Source organism: Lactuca virosa, chromosome 1 (genome assembly GCF_052849685.1).
Source record: "Lactuca virosa cultivar CGN04683 chromosome 1, Lactuca_virosa_CGN04683_v6, whole genome shotgun sequence".
NCBI classification, from domain to species: Eukaryota; Viridiplantae; Streptophyta; class Magnoliopsida; order Asterales; family Asteraceae; genus Lactuca; species Lactuca virosa.
The window spans coordinates 85,674,961-85,690,916 of NC_136426.1; the positions used below are offsets into that span (position 1 = coordinate 85,674,961).

Sequence of the window (15,956 nt, forward strand, 5' to 3'; positions counted from 1 at the left end):
AAAGTAAGAGATGCTCGGTTTCCTTCCCTTAAGTAGCTCATAGACAACTTTCCCATGAGGCTTAACAATAATATACCATTTTTGGGTATAACAAGTTGTGTTGACATCTTCAACCCAAAATAACAAAGGAAGACCAGCTTCAACGACCATAATTCCTCCAGCTTCAATTAGAGATATGTTTCTTCTCTCTACAATACCATTTTGTTGGGGAGTTCTAACAACAGAGAATTTCTGAGAAATTCCTGAGATTAAGCAAAAGTCTTCTAGGGAGGAGTTTCTAAATTCAGTTCCATGATCACTGCGTAATTGCCTTACTTTGTGATCATAAAGAACTTCCCATTGCTTCATGAGAGAAATTATTTTCATCAGTGGCATGAATCTTCTTTCTTAAAAAGACTACCCAGGTAAATCCAGAAAATTTATCCACAATAACGAGAGTATACTTCTTCCCAGCTCTTGACTTAATTAGGACTGGTCCAAAAAGATTCACGTGGAGAAGATGAAGAGGTTTGGTAAGGGAAGAGCAGGAATTTGGCTTGAAGGAAGACTTGGTTTTCTTTCCCTTTTCACACATTGATCACAGCTTATCTTTAAAAAATTACATCTTAGGAATTCCGCTTACAAGATGATTCCATGAGATCTTTGATAAGTTCTTGAAATTCAAATCAGATAACCTCTTGTGCCCCAACCAATTTAGATGAGACTGAAAAGAAGCAGCGACGAAGAGAGTTGTCAGCATAAAACATATCCAAAACATAAATGTCATGCTGTCGATTTGCAGTCAGAATTGTGAGATTCTTTTGATCAACAACCTTTCCTTCTCTCTTGTTGGAGAGAACTTCATAGCCAACGTCACACAGTTGGCTGATTGAATTGAGATTATGCTAAAGACCCTTCATATAAGAGACATTATTGAACACAACATAATTGCACTTGATGGGTCCATATCCGTTTCCCTTGCCATTATCTCCATATGTAATAGTAGGACCATCATTCTTTATTAAATCTTCCAAAATAGACTTGAATCTGGTCATGTGTCTTGAGCAACCACTATCTAAATACCAAATATGTTCTTTACCCTGAAATGTCCCATCTTGTAATGGGTCACTTAAGAAAAAAATATTACAAAAATCATCAGGGAGACGGTTTAAAGAGTTTCCTTTGTGATCCACTTATCATTTCGAGTCATGATGTTGTCAGCATGAATGGAGTTCTTTTCAAAAGTGCACTCACTAACTTTGTGACAGGCATCACCACATCGATAACAAACTTTGATTCCAATATTTTTTCCTTTAACATTAGATTTTGATTTCTTTTGAACTACTGAATCTAAAGAACTTTGATTATTTGATTTAAGAGTTCTTGTTTTAGTTCTAGAACAAGGAATTTCATCGATGGTATGCTCAGATGATACCTTGTCATGAGGCTCAAGATACATAGAAGAGTCATCTGAAATAGAAGACTTTGATTGATCTTCAGATTCAGAGTTGCTAACAGAGCACTAAGGAAATATGCTAAGAATTTTGTTTACTAAATGAACTTCACCATTACATAAAGTAAATTTTAGCAAAATCTTAGTGGAGGGAAGAATATTCTCATGATGAGAAGGTTGGCAGGAAGGATCATGAGTAGAAAATTGAGAAATACATTTGGTAATACCGTTAGAATCAGCGGAGCAATGAGTATCAATTAAAGTTTGATTTATAAAATAAGAACTCACAAATATATTCTTAGAGTCTTTTTCTAAACAATCAGCTTTATACAAGGTTTTTTTTAGTATCAACACTTTTGGTTAAGGAAATAGCACCTTCTATATCGCCTCCAAGAATTTTCTCACACTGATCTAGAATATGGGCATTAATAATTCTTGTGACATTATAATGAGAAGTGGCCCAATTTTTTAAAACACGTTGAGTGCATATAACATGATCAACAACTTTTTCCTTTTCATAATGAAGCAATTTTTGGTCAGCAAGATACAAGTATTTTCATTTTTTAATAGAGAATGAGATTTTTCAAAGAAGGATAGTTTTTCTTTAATATTTTTTAACTCAGAACTGAGAAAAGGATTTTCTCTGTTTGAAGCAGATAAATCGAAGCGTAAGTGATCAATCGTGTCATATTTTTCGATGTTTTCAACAGAAGAGTGGTTAACAATATTTTTTACCTAATATGTTGAGGTAGCTTCCCATTCTGACCTAAGGTCTGCAACAGCTTGAGAAGGATCAGCGTCAAGAGTCCCAACACTGTCATTTGATGTGTCAGCGTAAGATTCAACGATCTGGGCCATGAGACACTTAACTTCATCCTCTGAGGAGTTTTCCATTTAAAAAGGAGAGGATAGTGTGATCATCATATCTTAAGCAGTTGAGCAGTTTTGAACCAATCGATAGACAGAAAAAGGGAGTGAGTATCCAATAGCAACTCTTGCCTTTACTTTGAGATTCAACACCCTTTTCTCTTCCTTGTTGTATCTCGACACAAATTTCTCTTTTAGTTTACTATCAGATACACCATCATTAGATGATTGATGCATAATGACGATAGGATCTTTGTTGATGATGTCTAGCATGTCAAAGTCCATAAAATCGAGAGCTTCCATGGCCTTTGATTTCCAAGAAGAGAAGTTGTGTTCATCAAACGGATGGATCTTGTTGCAAGCAATCGATTTTGGATTGAAGGAGGTCGATATAAATACTTGAGTGTATCAAAAACCTGATCTAATACCAATTGAAGGTTTGTGTTGATCGAATACACTTTAAGTACAAAGAACAAAAGAAAATTAACTAAGCAAATAAAGAATAGAAAGTAAAGAACACAAGATATTTTCCAAATTGTCTTTCACTAAGAAAGGGGTTGTTTTCACCAGAAAACGGGTTGTCACAAAGACGGTCACGAAGAAGAACACATTAGGGTTTCACACTAATGTTGAGTATATACTAATATATACAAGTATATCCTTTGATTGAAGGGATTGTATCTAATCTATACTAAGAACCGATTGTAGGAACCCATTTTATCGATTGTATTGGTGCGGAATAAATTACCAAGAAGATAATCGTATGAACAGTGAGGAACATAATATGTGAGTAAAACTGTAATGGATAGATTGAGAGATACAACATAAAACATGAACAACACTCATGGATGGGGAGAATCCCCACCCAAAACTCTCTCTCTCTCTCTCTCTCTAAAGTCTACATAGTGCACTCATAAAATAAAAGACCACTCACCTCCACTTTATATACTAGTGGAGGAAATATGCTTTCCATACAAGGGAATATTCTACCTAATAAACACTCATCATTGTAGAGCATTTTCATGCTCCAATAATCTCCCCCTATATGCTCGGAAATGGTGAGGGTAAAGCAGTGATAAAAGGCAGAACATCCGACGGGCAGGTCCGGTAGGTCTGGTGCTGAAGTGTGTCAGAAAAGCTGAAGTTGTCATGATCTCGGAATATGGAAATGGAATCTCTAGAATCAGAGAACATACAGACGAACCAAATTTGAATAAAATATGAAATCCCAGTATTCGAATGTGATCAGTCCCCAAAAACCAATCATGTTCATAGTCTCCCCCTCGACTGTAGAACCGAAGAGCACAATATCGAATCACACAACGTCTTCAATATTCAGAACTCGAGTGTTAATGCACCAAAAAATCTTTGAAGAATAACCTACTGAAAATGTGAAGCATCCAAAAGTAATGTCCGAATAACATATAATATGGATCTGAAGTCATGGTCTAGCAATTCCAAAAATTTGATCGGAAGATCAAAAATAAATGCCACGCTGCATCGCCAAAATAATATTTGTCTTCAAAATATCGCAAATCCAAACTCGAGAAATCATAAGATCTTATCTAGATGCAAACACAAATGAGACATCCTAAAATGTAGAGTCTGAAGATAAATAATCATAATCCAAAGAATCTGTGAATATAAAAAATCAGTACCACATCACACTACTAAATCAATCTCTGTCTTCAAATGTCTCTATCATCAAAACTCCAATAATAAACCAGAATGGATGCTCAAGATTATCCCCCTATTTTTGATCGACCATGCGATAAAGATAAAAATAATCATGAAACCGGGAAAGAGAATATGTCGGATATGATGGAGCATCGCATGCTCCCCCTTGATTTGAGCATCTACCTATGAAATGAGGATATTATTTTTCGGTAATGGGTAGACTTGGTGATGTATTGCCGAACTGAACAAACACTGTAGAATATGTATGATAAACCCGCTGCTGAAGAACCATAATGCTGAACCGAAGTAATGCTGATAGCCGAAATGCAAAATCGAACTCCCAAAACACAACCAATGAATCGTCAATCAAGGTCGAAGTGAACCAGTCTAGACCTCTAATCGGTCTTAATGATGGTCTGAGACCATATGTAACCAGTCCGAAGGAAGTAAAAATGTGAACCTCGGAAAATATGTAAACCTCGGAAAATGTTGTTGATCAGGCAAGCTTTCGAATGAAAATATGTGGATCCGAATCTCTAAAGCATAAAAATCTGAGGCTGCAAATGCTAGTTGCTCAGAAAGAGGAAGAACACAAAAATAATAAAGCCTCGAACCATGGGGCTAAAATTGGTGTTAAAAAATAATAATTGGTTTTTTTTTAAAAAAAATAGGTTTTAATAAAAATAATTGGTATTAAAAAATAATTGGTGTTAAATAAAATGAATTGGTTTTAAATGAAAGGAAAAAAGGAAAGAAAAAAAATAAAATAAAAAAGTCAAGGTGGTATTCGGACTAGACAGGTCTGAAGTAACCAAAAAGAAAAGGTTTTAAAGTGGATCCGAAGGAAAAATGGATCCGAAGAGCGATGGTTAGAAGGCTTGCCTCGTAGGGAAGGGTGTTTCGGAGTGGGATCTCGGGTCCTGCAACCGGACCGAGATGGGTGAAGTGAGCAACGTATTTCGGAGGCTTGAGTCCGAGGCGAAGGTTCGAAATGGCTGTGTCTCACGTAGGTGCGAGGCATCTCGGAAGGCGAGGTGTCTCGGAATTGCGAGGCGTCTCGGAATGGCAAAGCTTCTCAGAATGGCGAGGCTTTCAGATTGTTGTTGTAAGTCTCGGACAGGAGTGGTCTCGGATCGTGAGGAGTTCACCTAAAGCAAAAGATGTCCGAACTGAGGCTCAGATGCGATGCGAGACTTCAGAATTAATTTGTATCAGACTAGGAGTGTCCCTTGGATAACAAGGTGATCACCTCAGAATATAAATGTGATGGAGGTGTTGTCCGAAGTGACGCAAGGGTCTTGGATGTGAGAGGCTTCGGCTTGGGAGGCATCTTCGGAAATGATAATTTTGTCACAACTCAATAGTACATGAAAAAAGATGTCAGTGCATTAAATGCAAAGGAACAAAATGTTGAAAGTTTCATTAGTTGTCCCGTCCCCATATCTCTCACATGTAGAAGTCAACCAATAGGACAAAAAATGTTTTCCATTATCAGACAAGCATTTAATGTTCCTTTGACCCATACTTTGAACATGCATGCATTAACAAGTTGTACCACATGCTTGAGCACCTTGTACACTCTGAGATCATAGTCCAAAACACACTAAAAGTTCATAAATTTTGAAATTGCAACCTCTGAATCAAATCGTTTAACCCATAACACCTTTTGTCTTATTCAAAACACTTTTAATATGGGGATAACAAGAATCAAAACACCACCTTTTTCACAAAAACTTCATCTTCTTCAGCATATAATATTTTTGTTCATAAACTCATATTTAACACCAACAAAATGTAATGAACAGTAGCAGCAAAATTTTTATTTTTCTAGCAACATCACCAACAAAAACAATAAATAACTCACATACGATTTTTCAGTTGTGAAGGCTGAGAGAATCTTCAAGAATGACGAAAATCTTCAAGATAATAAACCAATTGGGACCGTTCCCTTGAACTAATCGTGAGATCTTCAAGGTTACGCTCTAATACCAATAGTAGGAACCCATTTTATCGATTGGATTGGTACAGAATAATATTACCAAGAAGATAATCGTATGAAATGTGAAGAACATAATATGTGAGTAAAACTGTGATGAATAGATAGAGAGAAACAAAGTAATATACGAACAACACTCATGGATGAGGAGAATCCCCAGCCAAAAATTATCTACCTCTCTCTCTCTTTAAAGTCTACATAGTGCACTAATAAAATAAAAGACCACTCACCTCCACTTTATATACTAGTGGAAGGAATATACTATCATACAAGGGAATATTCTAGCCTAATGAACACGCATAATTGTAGAGCATTTTCGTGCTCCAACACTGATCTTCATAACAAAGATATCAGATCTGTTATCTATTCTATACTTATCTATATCATGATCTAATATATAAAGGGTATATAGAATAACTATCTATACGCCGACACTACTGATACTTGAGACGCTGACGCTGATGTAGACGTAGACACTGGCGCTGGCAGATAGCTTATAAAGTGTTTGACTCATCAGATCATAAGGTGTGACCTTACAAAATTGTTAAACATGAGGTACATGGAACTTCTAGCAAATCCATCAACGACCAAAATCTTATATCAGATCATGAGTCAGGTTAATGACTAAGAGACATGAACATTGAGATGTAATCCATGTCTAATAATCAAATATGGAGTTGATTACTCCTCCTATCTATAACAAGTCTAGAAGGAGTAAGAGATTCTTTCAGAAATAATACATGCATGGATATCTATACACATTTACCAAGACTTGTTATAAAAGGGTTTTATCATACTAATGTCATTGACTATGGTCCTTATCATACTCATGACATTGACTATGATTAGAATTTTTCACAAGTAGCTATGATTAGATCAAAAGGATATTATTTACATTAACTTTATATTCTTAATATGAGATATGACAAATAGATTTCAACGAACCCGCTTTTCTTAATAGACATGTACTTGAAGATATCTATATAACTTAGCCTAGAGGTTTTCTTAATCCTAGTTATCGTAACAAAATGTATAAAGCTTAAGATCCACTTGTGGATATAAAGAAAACATCTCAAGGTTGGAATCATCATTTTAATATACAAATACAAGGTGCACTTTTATATCAAATTAAAGATGACATTTGTGTTTACTAAGAACTAGTCGGAGCATAGTGATAGTCCTAATCTTGTATGGTTGAGACATATATAATCATAAGAGATTGCATTCCGACTATGCAAGGCTCTTTCGCCTTGACTCGAAAAGTATTTCTAAGATGAAAGACTTAGGAATGACAAGATACATTCTTGGAATGTAGAATCTACGGAGATAGATAAATATGAATGTTAATGTTTTAAAATGCCTATACGCTTATTGACAATGTCTTGAAAAAGATTAAGATAAAAGATTCCTTTGGAGAAAGCTTGGCATTGCCACACGACACTAAGTTTGATCTAGCCTCAAAATGACCTAGCGCATTGGTTTTAGCTAGATAAAATGATTGATATTTAGTTTTCTTGGCAAATGATTCCATCATTTATGCCATTCCCATATTATACACAATATTATGTATATAATTATGTCGTAAACATATCATAAGATACCAATTGGACACATGGGTTAGTCACTTGATGACTATAAGGACATTCTAAGAGTACTTAAGAAGAACTAAGAGATTGTACATGAGATAATTAGTTTAGAAGAAGATCTTGATGTAATGAGCTACAATATATATAATTATGAAATATAATTGGATTATGACTTCATTATGGAATGAAGAGTAAGCTTTGTAGGAATGAGGTCCAAGCAAAACAAAATTACACAGTCTAATAAATAAGAATATACTACTGCTTTAGAAGTTGAAATAAAATATGATTGGATGAACAAGATCATTGAAAAACTAGGTTTAGTCCTTCCATTTAGGGATAACCTAGAAATCTTTGTGACTTCAAGAGTATGCTTAATCAAGCTAAGAAACTTGATGTCACATCAGCACACCAATCATATTGTCCAAGATATTTAACTATACTTAGAGTAAAGTCAAATATTGAGATAATAGTATTCGTAGAATTCACACAAATTAAATTTAGTCAGACCCATTAATAAAGTCCTTCCATTTAAGCTAATATGAATGGTTACGCTTCAACTATAGGACTTCATTATTCTAGAAATGGAATTTTGATTTGACTTTAGTATTTAGATATTGGAACATTAAGACAACAACAATATATTGTTTTGATATATTAGGATATAATCATTACATCAATACTTGTTGTGTTCTATATTAACATGTTTAATCCATGAATAATGTTATTATTCTAATAGTTCATAGTAAGTTATAATTGTTGGAGAAATTATGAAGTAAGACTAACATGAATTGGACTGGGTGACTCTCGCTAGATGAAAGTAGGCAAGTGGTTGTAACCAAGTTTCATAGGTACTTGTCAGAGAAGAAGTATTGGATGGACTCGCATCAAGATCACCTCATGGATCGCTTTTGTAAGTGACACTTGAATAAAAGGGACTATCTTTCTATCGTTAACACCTGAGCTACATAGTGGATCTTAAGTATAGGGAGTGATGTGCTTTGATATGGTTAAATGTTGATCCTTAATCGGGCAGCTATAAAATCTATTTTCATGTATGGTGTGAACTATGCAAGAGGCTTATATAGTCAAGACGAGATTTGTTACTCTTATGTCTTGAGAGTTAGACATCTAAGGCGATACCCAAAGGTGAACACCAAATGAGATTTTTTGCGATCCAAATCTCATGTTTAACAGGATGTCTGTAACAAAGAGATAAGTGATAAAATTTCCTTATACATCAATTGAAGCTTTGAGCTTTGGGTAATTGGATGTTGAAGAATGACATTTTTTGTCATGTGTTATTGGGGGCAGTGAAATATTGATAGACATTCATCATTGTCTATGTCGATCTATGATGAGTCTTGTGCAAGTGGGAGATTGAAAGATCTTGTATTCCCAAGAGTTATTATAGAATGATATTGCTAATAACATATGATCCTATAGGGTGACAGGTTATAGCAAGTTACTACTAATTGATTATTTATTAGTGTAATTTTCATTATTAATAAGTATCAACACTTGTATTTAATTAGAAAAATATTATTTTATGAAAATAATATTTTATAACATATTGTGAATTAATTTTTCTAGGAAATAATAATAAAGAGAACAAAAACTATCGAAATATCATATGTTGTGATTTTAATGTTGTGTATAAACATTTTGGACACTTTAAGTAAAGACTTGGTTTATTTATAACAAACCATTTGTTATAAAGTAAAAGAGACTTGAACTTTTGTCTCTTGTATAGTGATGGCTAAATTTTTGAGAGGTATGGCATGTGATTGCTTTTTCCTTTCTTTATTCATTCATCCCATGCTTGTAAGAAGATGTCTTACTTTTACTTTATGGTCTTATATTTTATGTACATTGGATGATGGAGAAAAGGAGGACTTAAGCAAGTGAAGAGAGCTAGTTTTTATAAAACACTTCCTCTTCTTTTTCTCTCTCCATTTCAGAAATTATGAAGACAGCCCTTCTCTATCTCTTGCAATTTTGTGTGCAAGTTCTTGGTTCTAAAGTTTCTTCTATTCGAGCACTTATTTGGTATAAGTCTTAAAGCTTAAGAACAACTTTATACATGTGTATACTAGCATATTTTCGTGGTTTAATCTTGCTTTGGTGGATACTTCTAGAGTGCTCTTTTTAGAGCTTAATGTCACACTTCATCAACTTCGAACCTCCTAAAGGATCAAAGTCTTCAAATGTTGTTATGCTTTCTTATTCTTTGGTTATGTTTAATCTTTCTAAGTCTTTGAAAAATTTGACTGTCTGACTTTTTTATTGGCTTAGACCGTATAGACCGCCTATGACTACCCAGGGCCAGCTAGGACCGCCTACAGCCGCCCAAGACCGACTCCGCCTAACTCAACCGACTAGCATTAATCATAGACAGTAAGAGGCTGGCTTGCGCCTAGGCGGTCGCCTAGGCTGATTTTTAGAACACTGACTTTTTAAGGGTCATATTAGCCCTTACCGTCACACCTAAGTAGTTGAAAAGAAAGGAAGCAACATTGCAACCAAGAATTTAAGCACCATAACATATTTCATTATCAGATACACCAATCTAAAATGTTTTTGCTTTGCATGAATTCACATGGACTTCACCAATGACACTAGCAATGACCTTTTTAAATCTAGATGCAAGGTCCTTTACAACATTTTTATAGAGGTGGCCAATAAGGCTTATAAGGTGATACTCTTAGATAGTAATCAGGTCTTTGGATTTAGGAAACAATGTGATAAAAGAGGAGTTACACCCCCGACATAGTAAATATATCTTCAAAGTGCTTCTCATACTTCATAATGTCAGCCTGCATCAAATGACAATACATTTTAAGAAGTTAAGAGTGAATCCGTCCGGTCTCGGGGCTTTTTCCCCACCATAATCCCAAATTGCCTTTTTTATTTCCTCCACACTGAAAGGTTTTTCCAACTAAATTCAATCTTGAAGGGTAAGCTTTTTAAAATGGGGACATATGAGAGAAGGACGATTTGGAAAAGGCTCAAAGAATTTCCTACACAAAAGTCCCAAACCCCCCTCTTTAATTAATTTACGCTCAGTCACCCATGTTTCATTTATCATTATACCAAGTATTTTGTTTTGCCTACTTTTATTTTTTAAAAACCCATGAAATTTTTTGAAGTTTAATTTCATCACCATCTATCATCTATTTAATACGAGATTTCTGCTAGAGGTCCAATTTTTCCATTTTTTCAAATTCCAGAATTTTTTGTTTACCGGTCTGCCAATCATCAATTTCTGATGGGAGCAACGATATGAACTCACCAGTTCGATCCAACTCGCCGACCATTGTCCTCAATCTTTTGAGTTTTGTTTTCTTCTGAAATTTCAATATCTTCCATTCTGTTATAGCATTTTTTTACCGCCCTTAGATTCCGAACAAATAATGCATCATCCTGACTGCTACCAATAAATGGCCCCTAGTCCCTTGTAACAATATCATATATACCATCTCTAGGCATACATGAATTGAAAAAACGAAAAGGAGGAGGGCCAAAATTCACATCATCATTGGTTTTTAGAATGATCTGCGAATGATCAGAGTATTCTTAGGGCAACATAGTGACAGAAGGAGAGGAATATGCATTAAGGAAATTATGATAATCTAAGAACCAGTCGAGTTTGCTCATTTTAAACCCATCATCACTAGAGTCGGTCCGTTGATTTTGAAGACCCTATGCGAAAATTAAAAGTAGCCTCCTAAGATATCATATAGACTAACGACATATAGGAACAAATTAGTGATAAATAGTGACAAATTAGTGATAGATTAGTAATAGATTAGTGACGGATAGTGACATATTAGTGACAAAACCGCAACGAATTAAAATTATGGGCCCTGACGAGACGGGCTTGTGTGGTCGCACACCCCACACGTGCTGAGGGTCGGCCCTCGTCATGACACGTTGAGTATATCGACAACCCCATATTAAAATCCAAAAAGCGTGAATCATTAATGAATTTGTTAAAAATTTATATGTTATTTAACAATATTTAACAATTTTTCCATTTTTATTTTATATATTTTTTATGATCATCATCTTAAAAATTATTGATAATCAATTTAATACTATCATGATCATTATCGTGGTTTCATCGTGAAATTTATATATAATCAAAGTGAATCTGATTTTTTCTAATTACTAATATTTTCTTGAATTCCATATAGTCATTAGTGTAGGAAATTAATTTTCTGATTTGGCTTCCAACATTATTATTGTTGAAATTATAATATAAATATTTATTTTATTATTTAAAATAAAAAATGTTTTTCGTCAGAAAAGAGCTCCATATTTTTAGGTGTCCGCCAGCCCCCTTCAAACGCAAATAAACTCTCTCGTTTCCCCACCCTCACCTCTCTTCACTCCTCAACTCTCTCCTCCACACACTTTCTCTCTCTACTCTCTCTCTCTCCCTCTCTCTAGCATACCCTTTTTCTACGTTACCCTTCTCAACAATTCCCCACAATTACACAAATGGAAACTCCTGAATTCCTCCATGGACCATTCACGCCGGAAAAACGATACTCCGACGTCAAAACCGAACAATTCATCATCGACGACCTTCTTAATTTTCCCACTGACGACACCGTCACTGGGGAGGAGGCATATGATGACGCCGGAGATGTGCCTAATGGCGGCACCTCCACTGACTCCTCCATTGTTTCCACTGCCATCGACAGCTGCCACTCCTCCAGAGAGCTGGTTGTTCACCGGAGCTTCCCCGACACTCAATTCTCTCATGATCTTTGTGTCCCGGTAATATTCATTGGTTCTAATTCTCTCCATGCATTACTTAACTGTAACTTACAATCAAGCTATGCATATTAATTACCAGCTACCATGCATTTTCTGTAACCCTATATATTTTTTATCTTTTAATTAATTAATTAAGTTTGTGAAAATTATATTTCCATTAAAACAAATTTCATAACTAATATCTATAGAAAATTTTATTATTTATTTTGTAGCTCTCACAAAAATACGGTATTTGCTAGAAATAATACGAAAATACTTTTATTATTGAAATTCAGTAATTATTATTATAATATAAAGTATAATATTTAGAAATTTAAAGTTCACGTTACTAGTAGCTTTTTGTGGTTATGAGATCTTCTCGAAAAAAAAAAGTTTTACTTTACTTTTCTTTTTTGGTAGTGAGCACAATGGTTAAAAATGAACTTCTGAAAATAACATATGAACATTTTGGCATTTCACTACTATATTTATTACAGGTATGTAGCATTCTATTATATATGAACAAAGATATCGAAAGAAAACTACAAAGTACATTTTTTATAAACTTTAATTATATAAAACATACACAACTAAATTCTAATAATGCTTTATCATGTGATTTTGGATAATTTGATAATTCTAACAATATTGATTTCACAGTATGATGATGTGGCTGAGCTAGAATGGCTATCGAATTTTGTGGAGGATTCATTTTCGACAGAGGATATGGCGAAGCTTCAATTGATATCTGGAGTCAAAGCTCGACCAGCCGATGATTCATCTGAGATCCACCAATTCCAACAAGAAACCTACAATCGGGCCAACAACCCGATATTTAACACTGACATGACAGTCCCAGGCAAGGCCCGTACCAAGCGTTCTCGTGCTGCACCATGCAATTGGACCTCTCGGCTTCTTGTTCTCTCACCTACATCAACGGGTCAAACCTCTGCCATTTCATCTGAGTCCGAATCTGATATTGCCACAAGCTCAATTTGGAAAAACACCATGAAGGCTCCACTAAAGAAAAAAGAAGTCTATGAAAATTCAACAAATAATGTGGAAGGACGAAAATGTCTCCATTGTGCAACTGATAAAACCCCTCAGTGGCGTAGTGGACCATTAGGTCCAAAAACACTATGTAATGCTTGTGGGGTTCGCTACAAGTCTGGTCGACTAGTACCTGAGTATCGACCAGCTGCGAGCCCCACATTTATTCTGACAAAACATTCGAATTCTCATCGTAAGGTACTTGAGCTAAGGAGACAAAAGGAGGTGCAAACTACACACTTGCAACACCAACAACCATTCTATCATCATCAGAATATGATGTTTGATGTTTCCAAAGGAGAAGATTACTTAATCCACCAACATATTGGTCCGGATTATCGACAACTAATCTAATAAATCAGTTGTGTGGTCAAAAAGCGTAATTTTCGACGTTCTTTGAAATTATTTTAGCCAATTTTTGCAATTTTTAAGCCAAAATTTCATAGTGTTAAGTCCTAGCTTATGAAGTTTTGAAGAAAAAAAGAGTAGTGGAATTTAGGAGAGGTAAACATCAGATGTTTGTAATCTCGATTGAGTTATCTTTTGCCAATTCTTGGATCAGTTTTCGATTTTAATGCTCAACCAAACCCCAATTTAGTTGTTTCTTCCATAGCTTAGTTACTTATTTCATTTCCTATATTTTTTCCTTGATTTAAGTCGTCAAACTTCATTTAAGTACAAAATTGTGATAAGTACCTACGTTATTTCTACGATTTCAGCTTTGAATTTTCTTATATATGTGTGTTGCATATAGTCTAGTGCATTGTTGATGGTTTTGCCTCATAATTTGTAATGAAAATCATTTGTTTTAGATGAACAACATACGCCAATGAAATAAAGAAATTAACGGTGTATATGAACAAAAAATATATATTTTTGCTTGCAGTAAAATTATAGTACCATATATGTTTATCAACCTTGCAATTAAATAAAACTGTTTGAGATTTTTGTCGAACATTATATCGAAATCTATCTAAATAACATAAGATATTTAATTTGATAAATTAATGAATTATCGTTTTATCATAAAGTTACTCACGTGAACCAAGATTACCATGTGCATTACTTTTATTTAATTAGGAAAAAATAATATAAATTAAAGAAAATATAGAAAATTCATGAGATCATGTGCCTCCATCAACCTCAAGACGACTACATATTGATGACTTTAAGCCAAGTAGTATCCAATGGTTGGCATACTTAAGTTCAAAATTCTATAAGTCATCCACTAGGTAATTTTCTGGTTAAAAGAGTTGAAATTTATATGATTTTACTAAAATAACATTTTGCATAAATTAATTAAATAAAAAGTATTAAACATTAGAAGAAACCAATTGTAGTTGAGAATAGAAATTAGTCCAATGACTTCAATATTGAGTAACTTGACCATGGTGTTTTTTTTAAACGACCAAATATTTTAAGCAAAAGACTCATATTAGCAAGAAGCTAAAACATAAGCAAAGCAAATAAGGAATGAATTTTAGATTAAGATGAGCAAAATGTGAACATCTTCAATCAACCCAACTACGACAACTTGCTCTACTCCTAAAATTAGACCAAACATAAGAAAGGGAAATTACATTGTCTACAATCCTGGTGGGGAGATATTGATATTGTTAAACACCTTATTATTTCTCGCCGTCAAATGTTCCAAAGTAAATAGAAGAAAATGGCATTGAGAATATTTTGTGTATGCGGACAATTGCCCTAATTAGCTACAATGTCAATGAATTCAGAAACACTAGAGAAATGTCGATAAAGAATGTCAAACCATTTTAACACCCACACTATAGGAGTCTTATCCGTAAGACATATGACCAACACATAATCCATAAATTCCAATTCGGCATCACAAAAGTTACAACCGGAAGATTGGGTATTAATACCTCTATGGGATAAAATATCAACCATTAGAATTCTTTCCACAACGGTGGTTAATTTTAAATTTTTTTGACTAATATATCACAATAAATAAGAATAATTTGTCATTTATTTTCTTCTTATTCAATATGTCACATGGTTTTTTCTCAATTTTTTCATTTTCATTTTATTCCACTTGGCAAATTCTAGATTTTTTCTCTTTTTTGTTAATATAAAAATTAATTTAAGTTGACTACATTTTAAAAGTTGAAAACTCCTTTAATGGTGACACTAAGCTGTAAATGGAATGTATTGAAGTCAAATAAATGTCAGCATAATTGTAAAAACATAAATATGGTTTTTTATTAAAATCACGTAATTTGTATATACGTTTCATAATTATAGAATTTGAAATCAAATAATTCAAAATACTGTGATATTGATCACAATATTAATTTCTTCATATCATTTCCAAAATCGTTGTTGAAAATTATGTATGAGTACAATCTCATTCAGATGTTATCACAATTTCTTCAAATCTGTACTTTGCAGCATCACGTTCGAATACAATACCAGCTTTATATAGTTAGCATTTTTTTTATTTACTTATTATTTTCTTCTATAAATCATCTGATTATATATTGATGTGTTCAATATATGTATCAATCTTATATTTTCCATGCATTGATCGTGTTCTCATGTTCTATAATATTTGAAACTTGTTGAT

At 34.0% G+C, this 15,956-nt stretch overlaps 1 protein-coding gene across 1 annotated transcript; it reads left to right on the forward strand.

Moving 5' to 3' along the window:
- The first annotated feature begins 11,917 nt into the window (after window positions 1–11,917).
- Window positions 11,918–13,979, forward strand: LOC145149879 (GATA transcription factor 12-like). The gene is made up of 2 exons (XM_079075241.1): window positions 11,918–12,340; window positions 12,980–13,979. The coding sequence occupies exons 1-2, from the start codon at window positions 12,059–12,061 to the stop codon at window positions 13,721–13,723; spliced, it is 1,026 nt and encodes a 341-aa protein (XP_078931367.1). The 5' UTR covers window positions 11,918–12,058; the 3' UTR covers window positions 13,724–13,979.
- The last annotated feature ends 1,977 nt before the right edge of the window (window positions 13,980–15,956 follow it).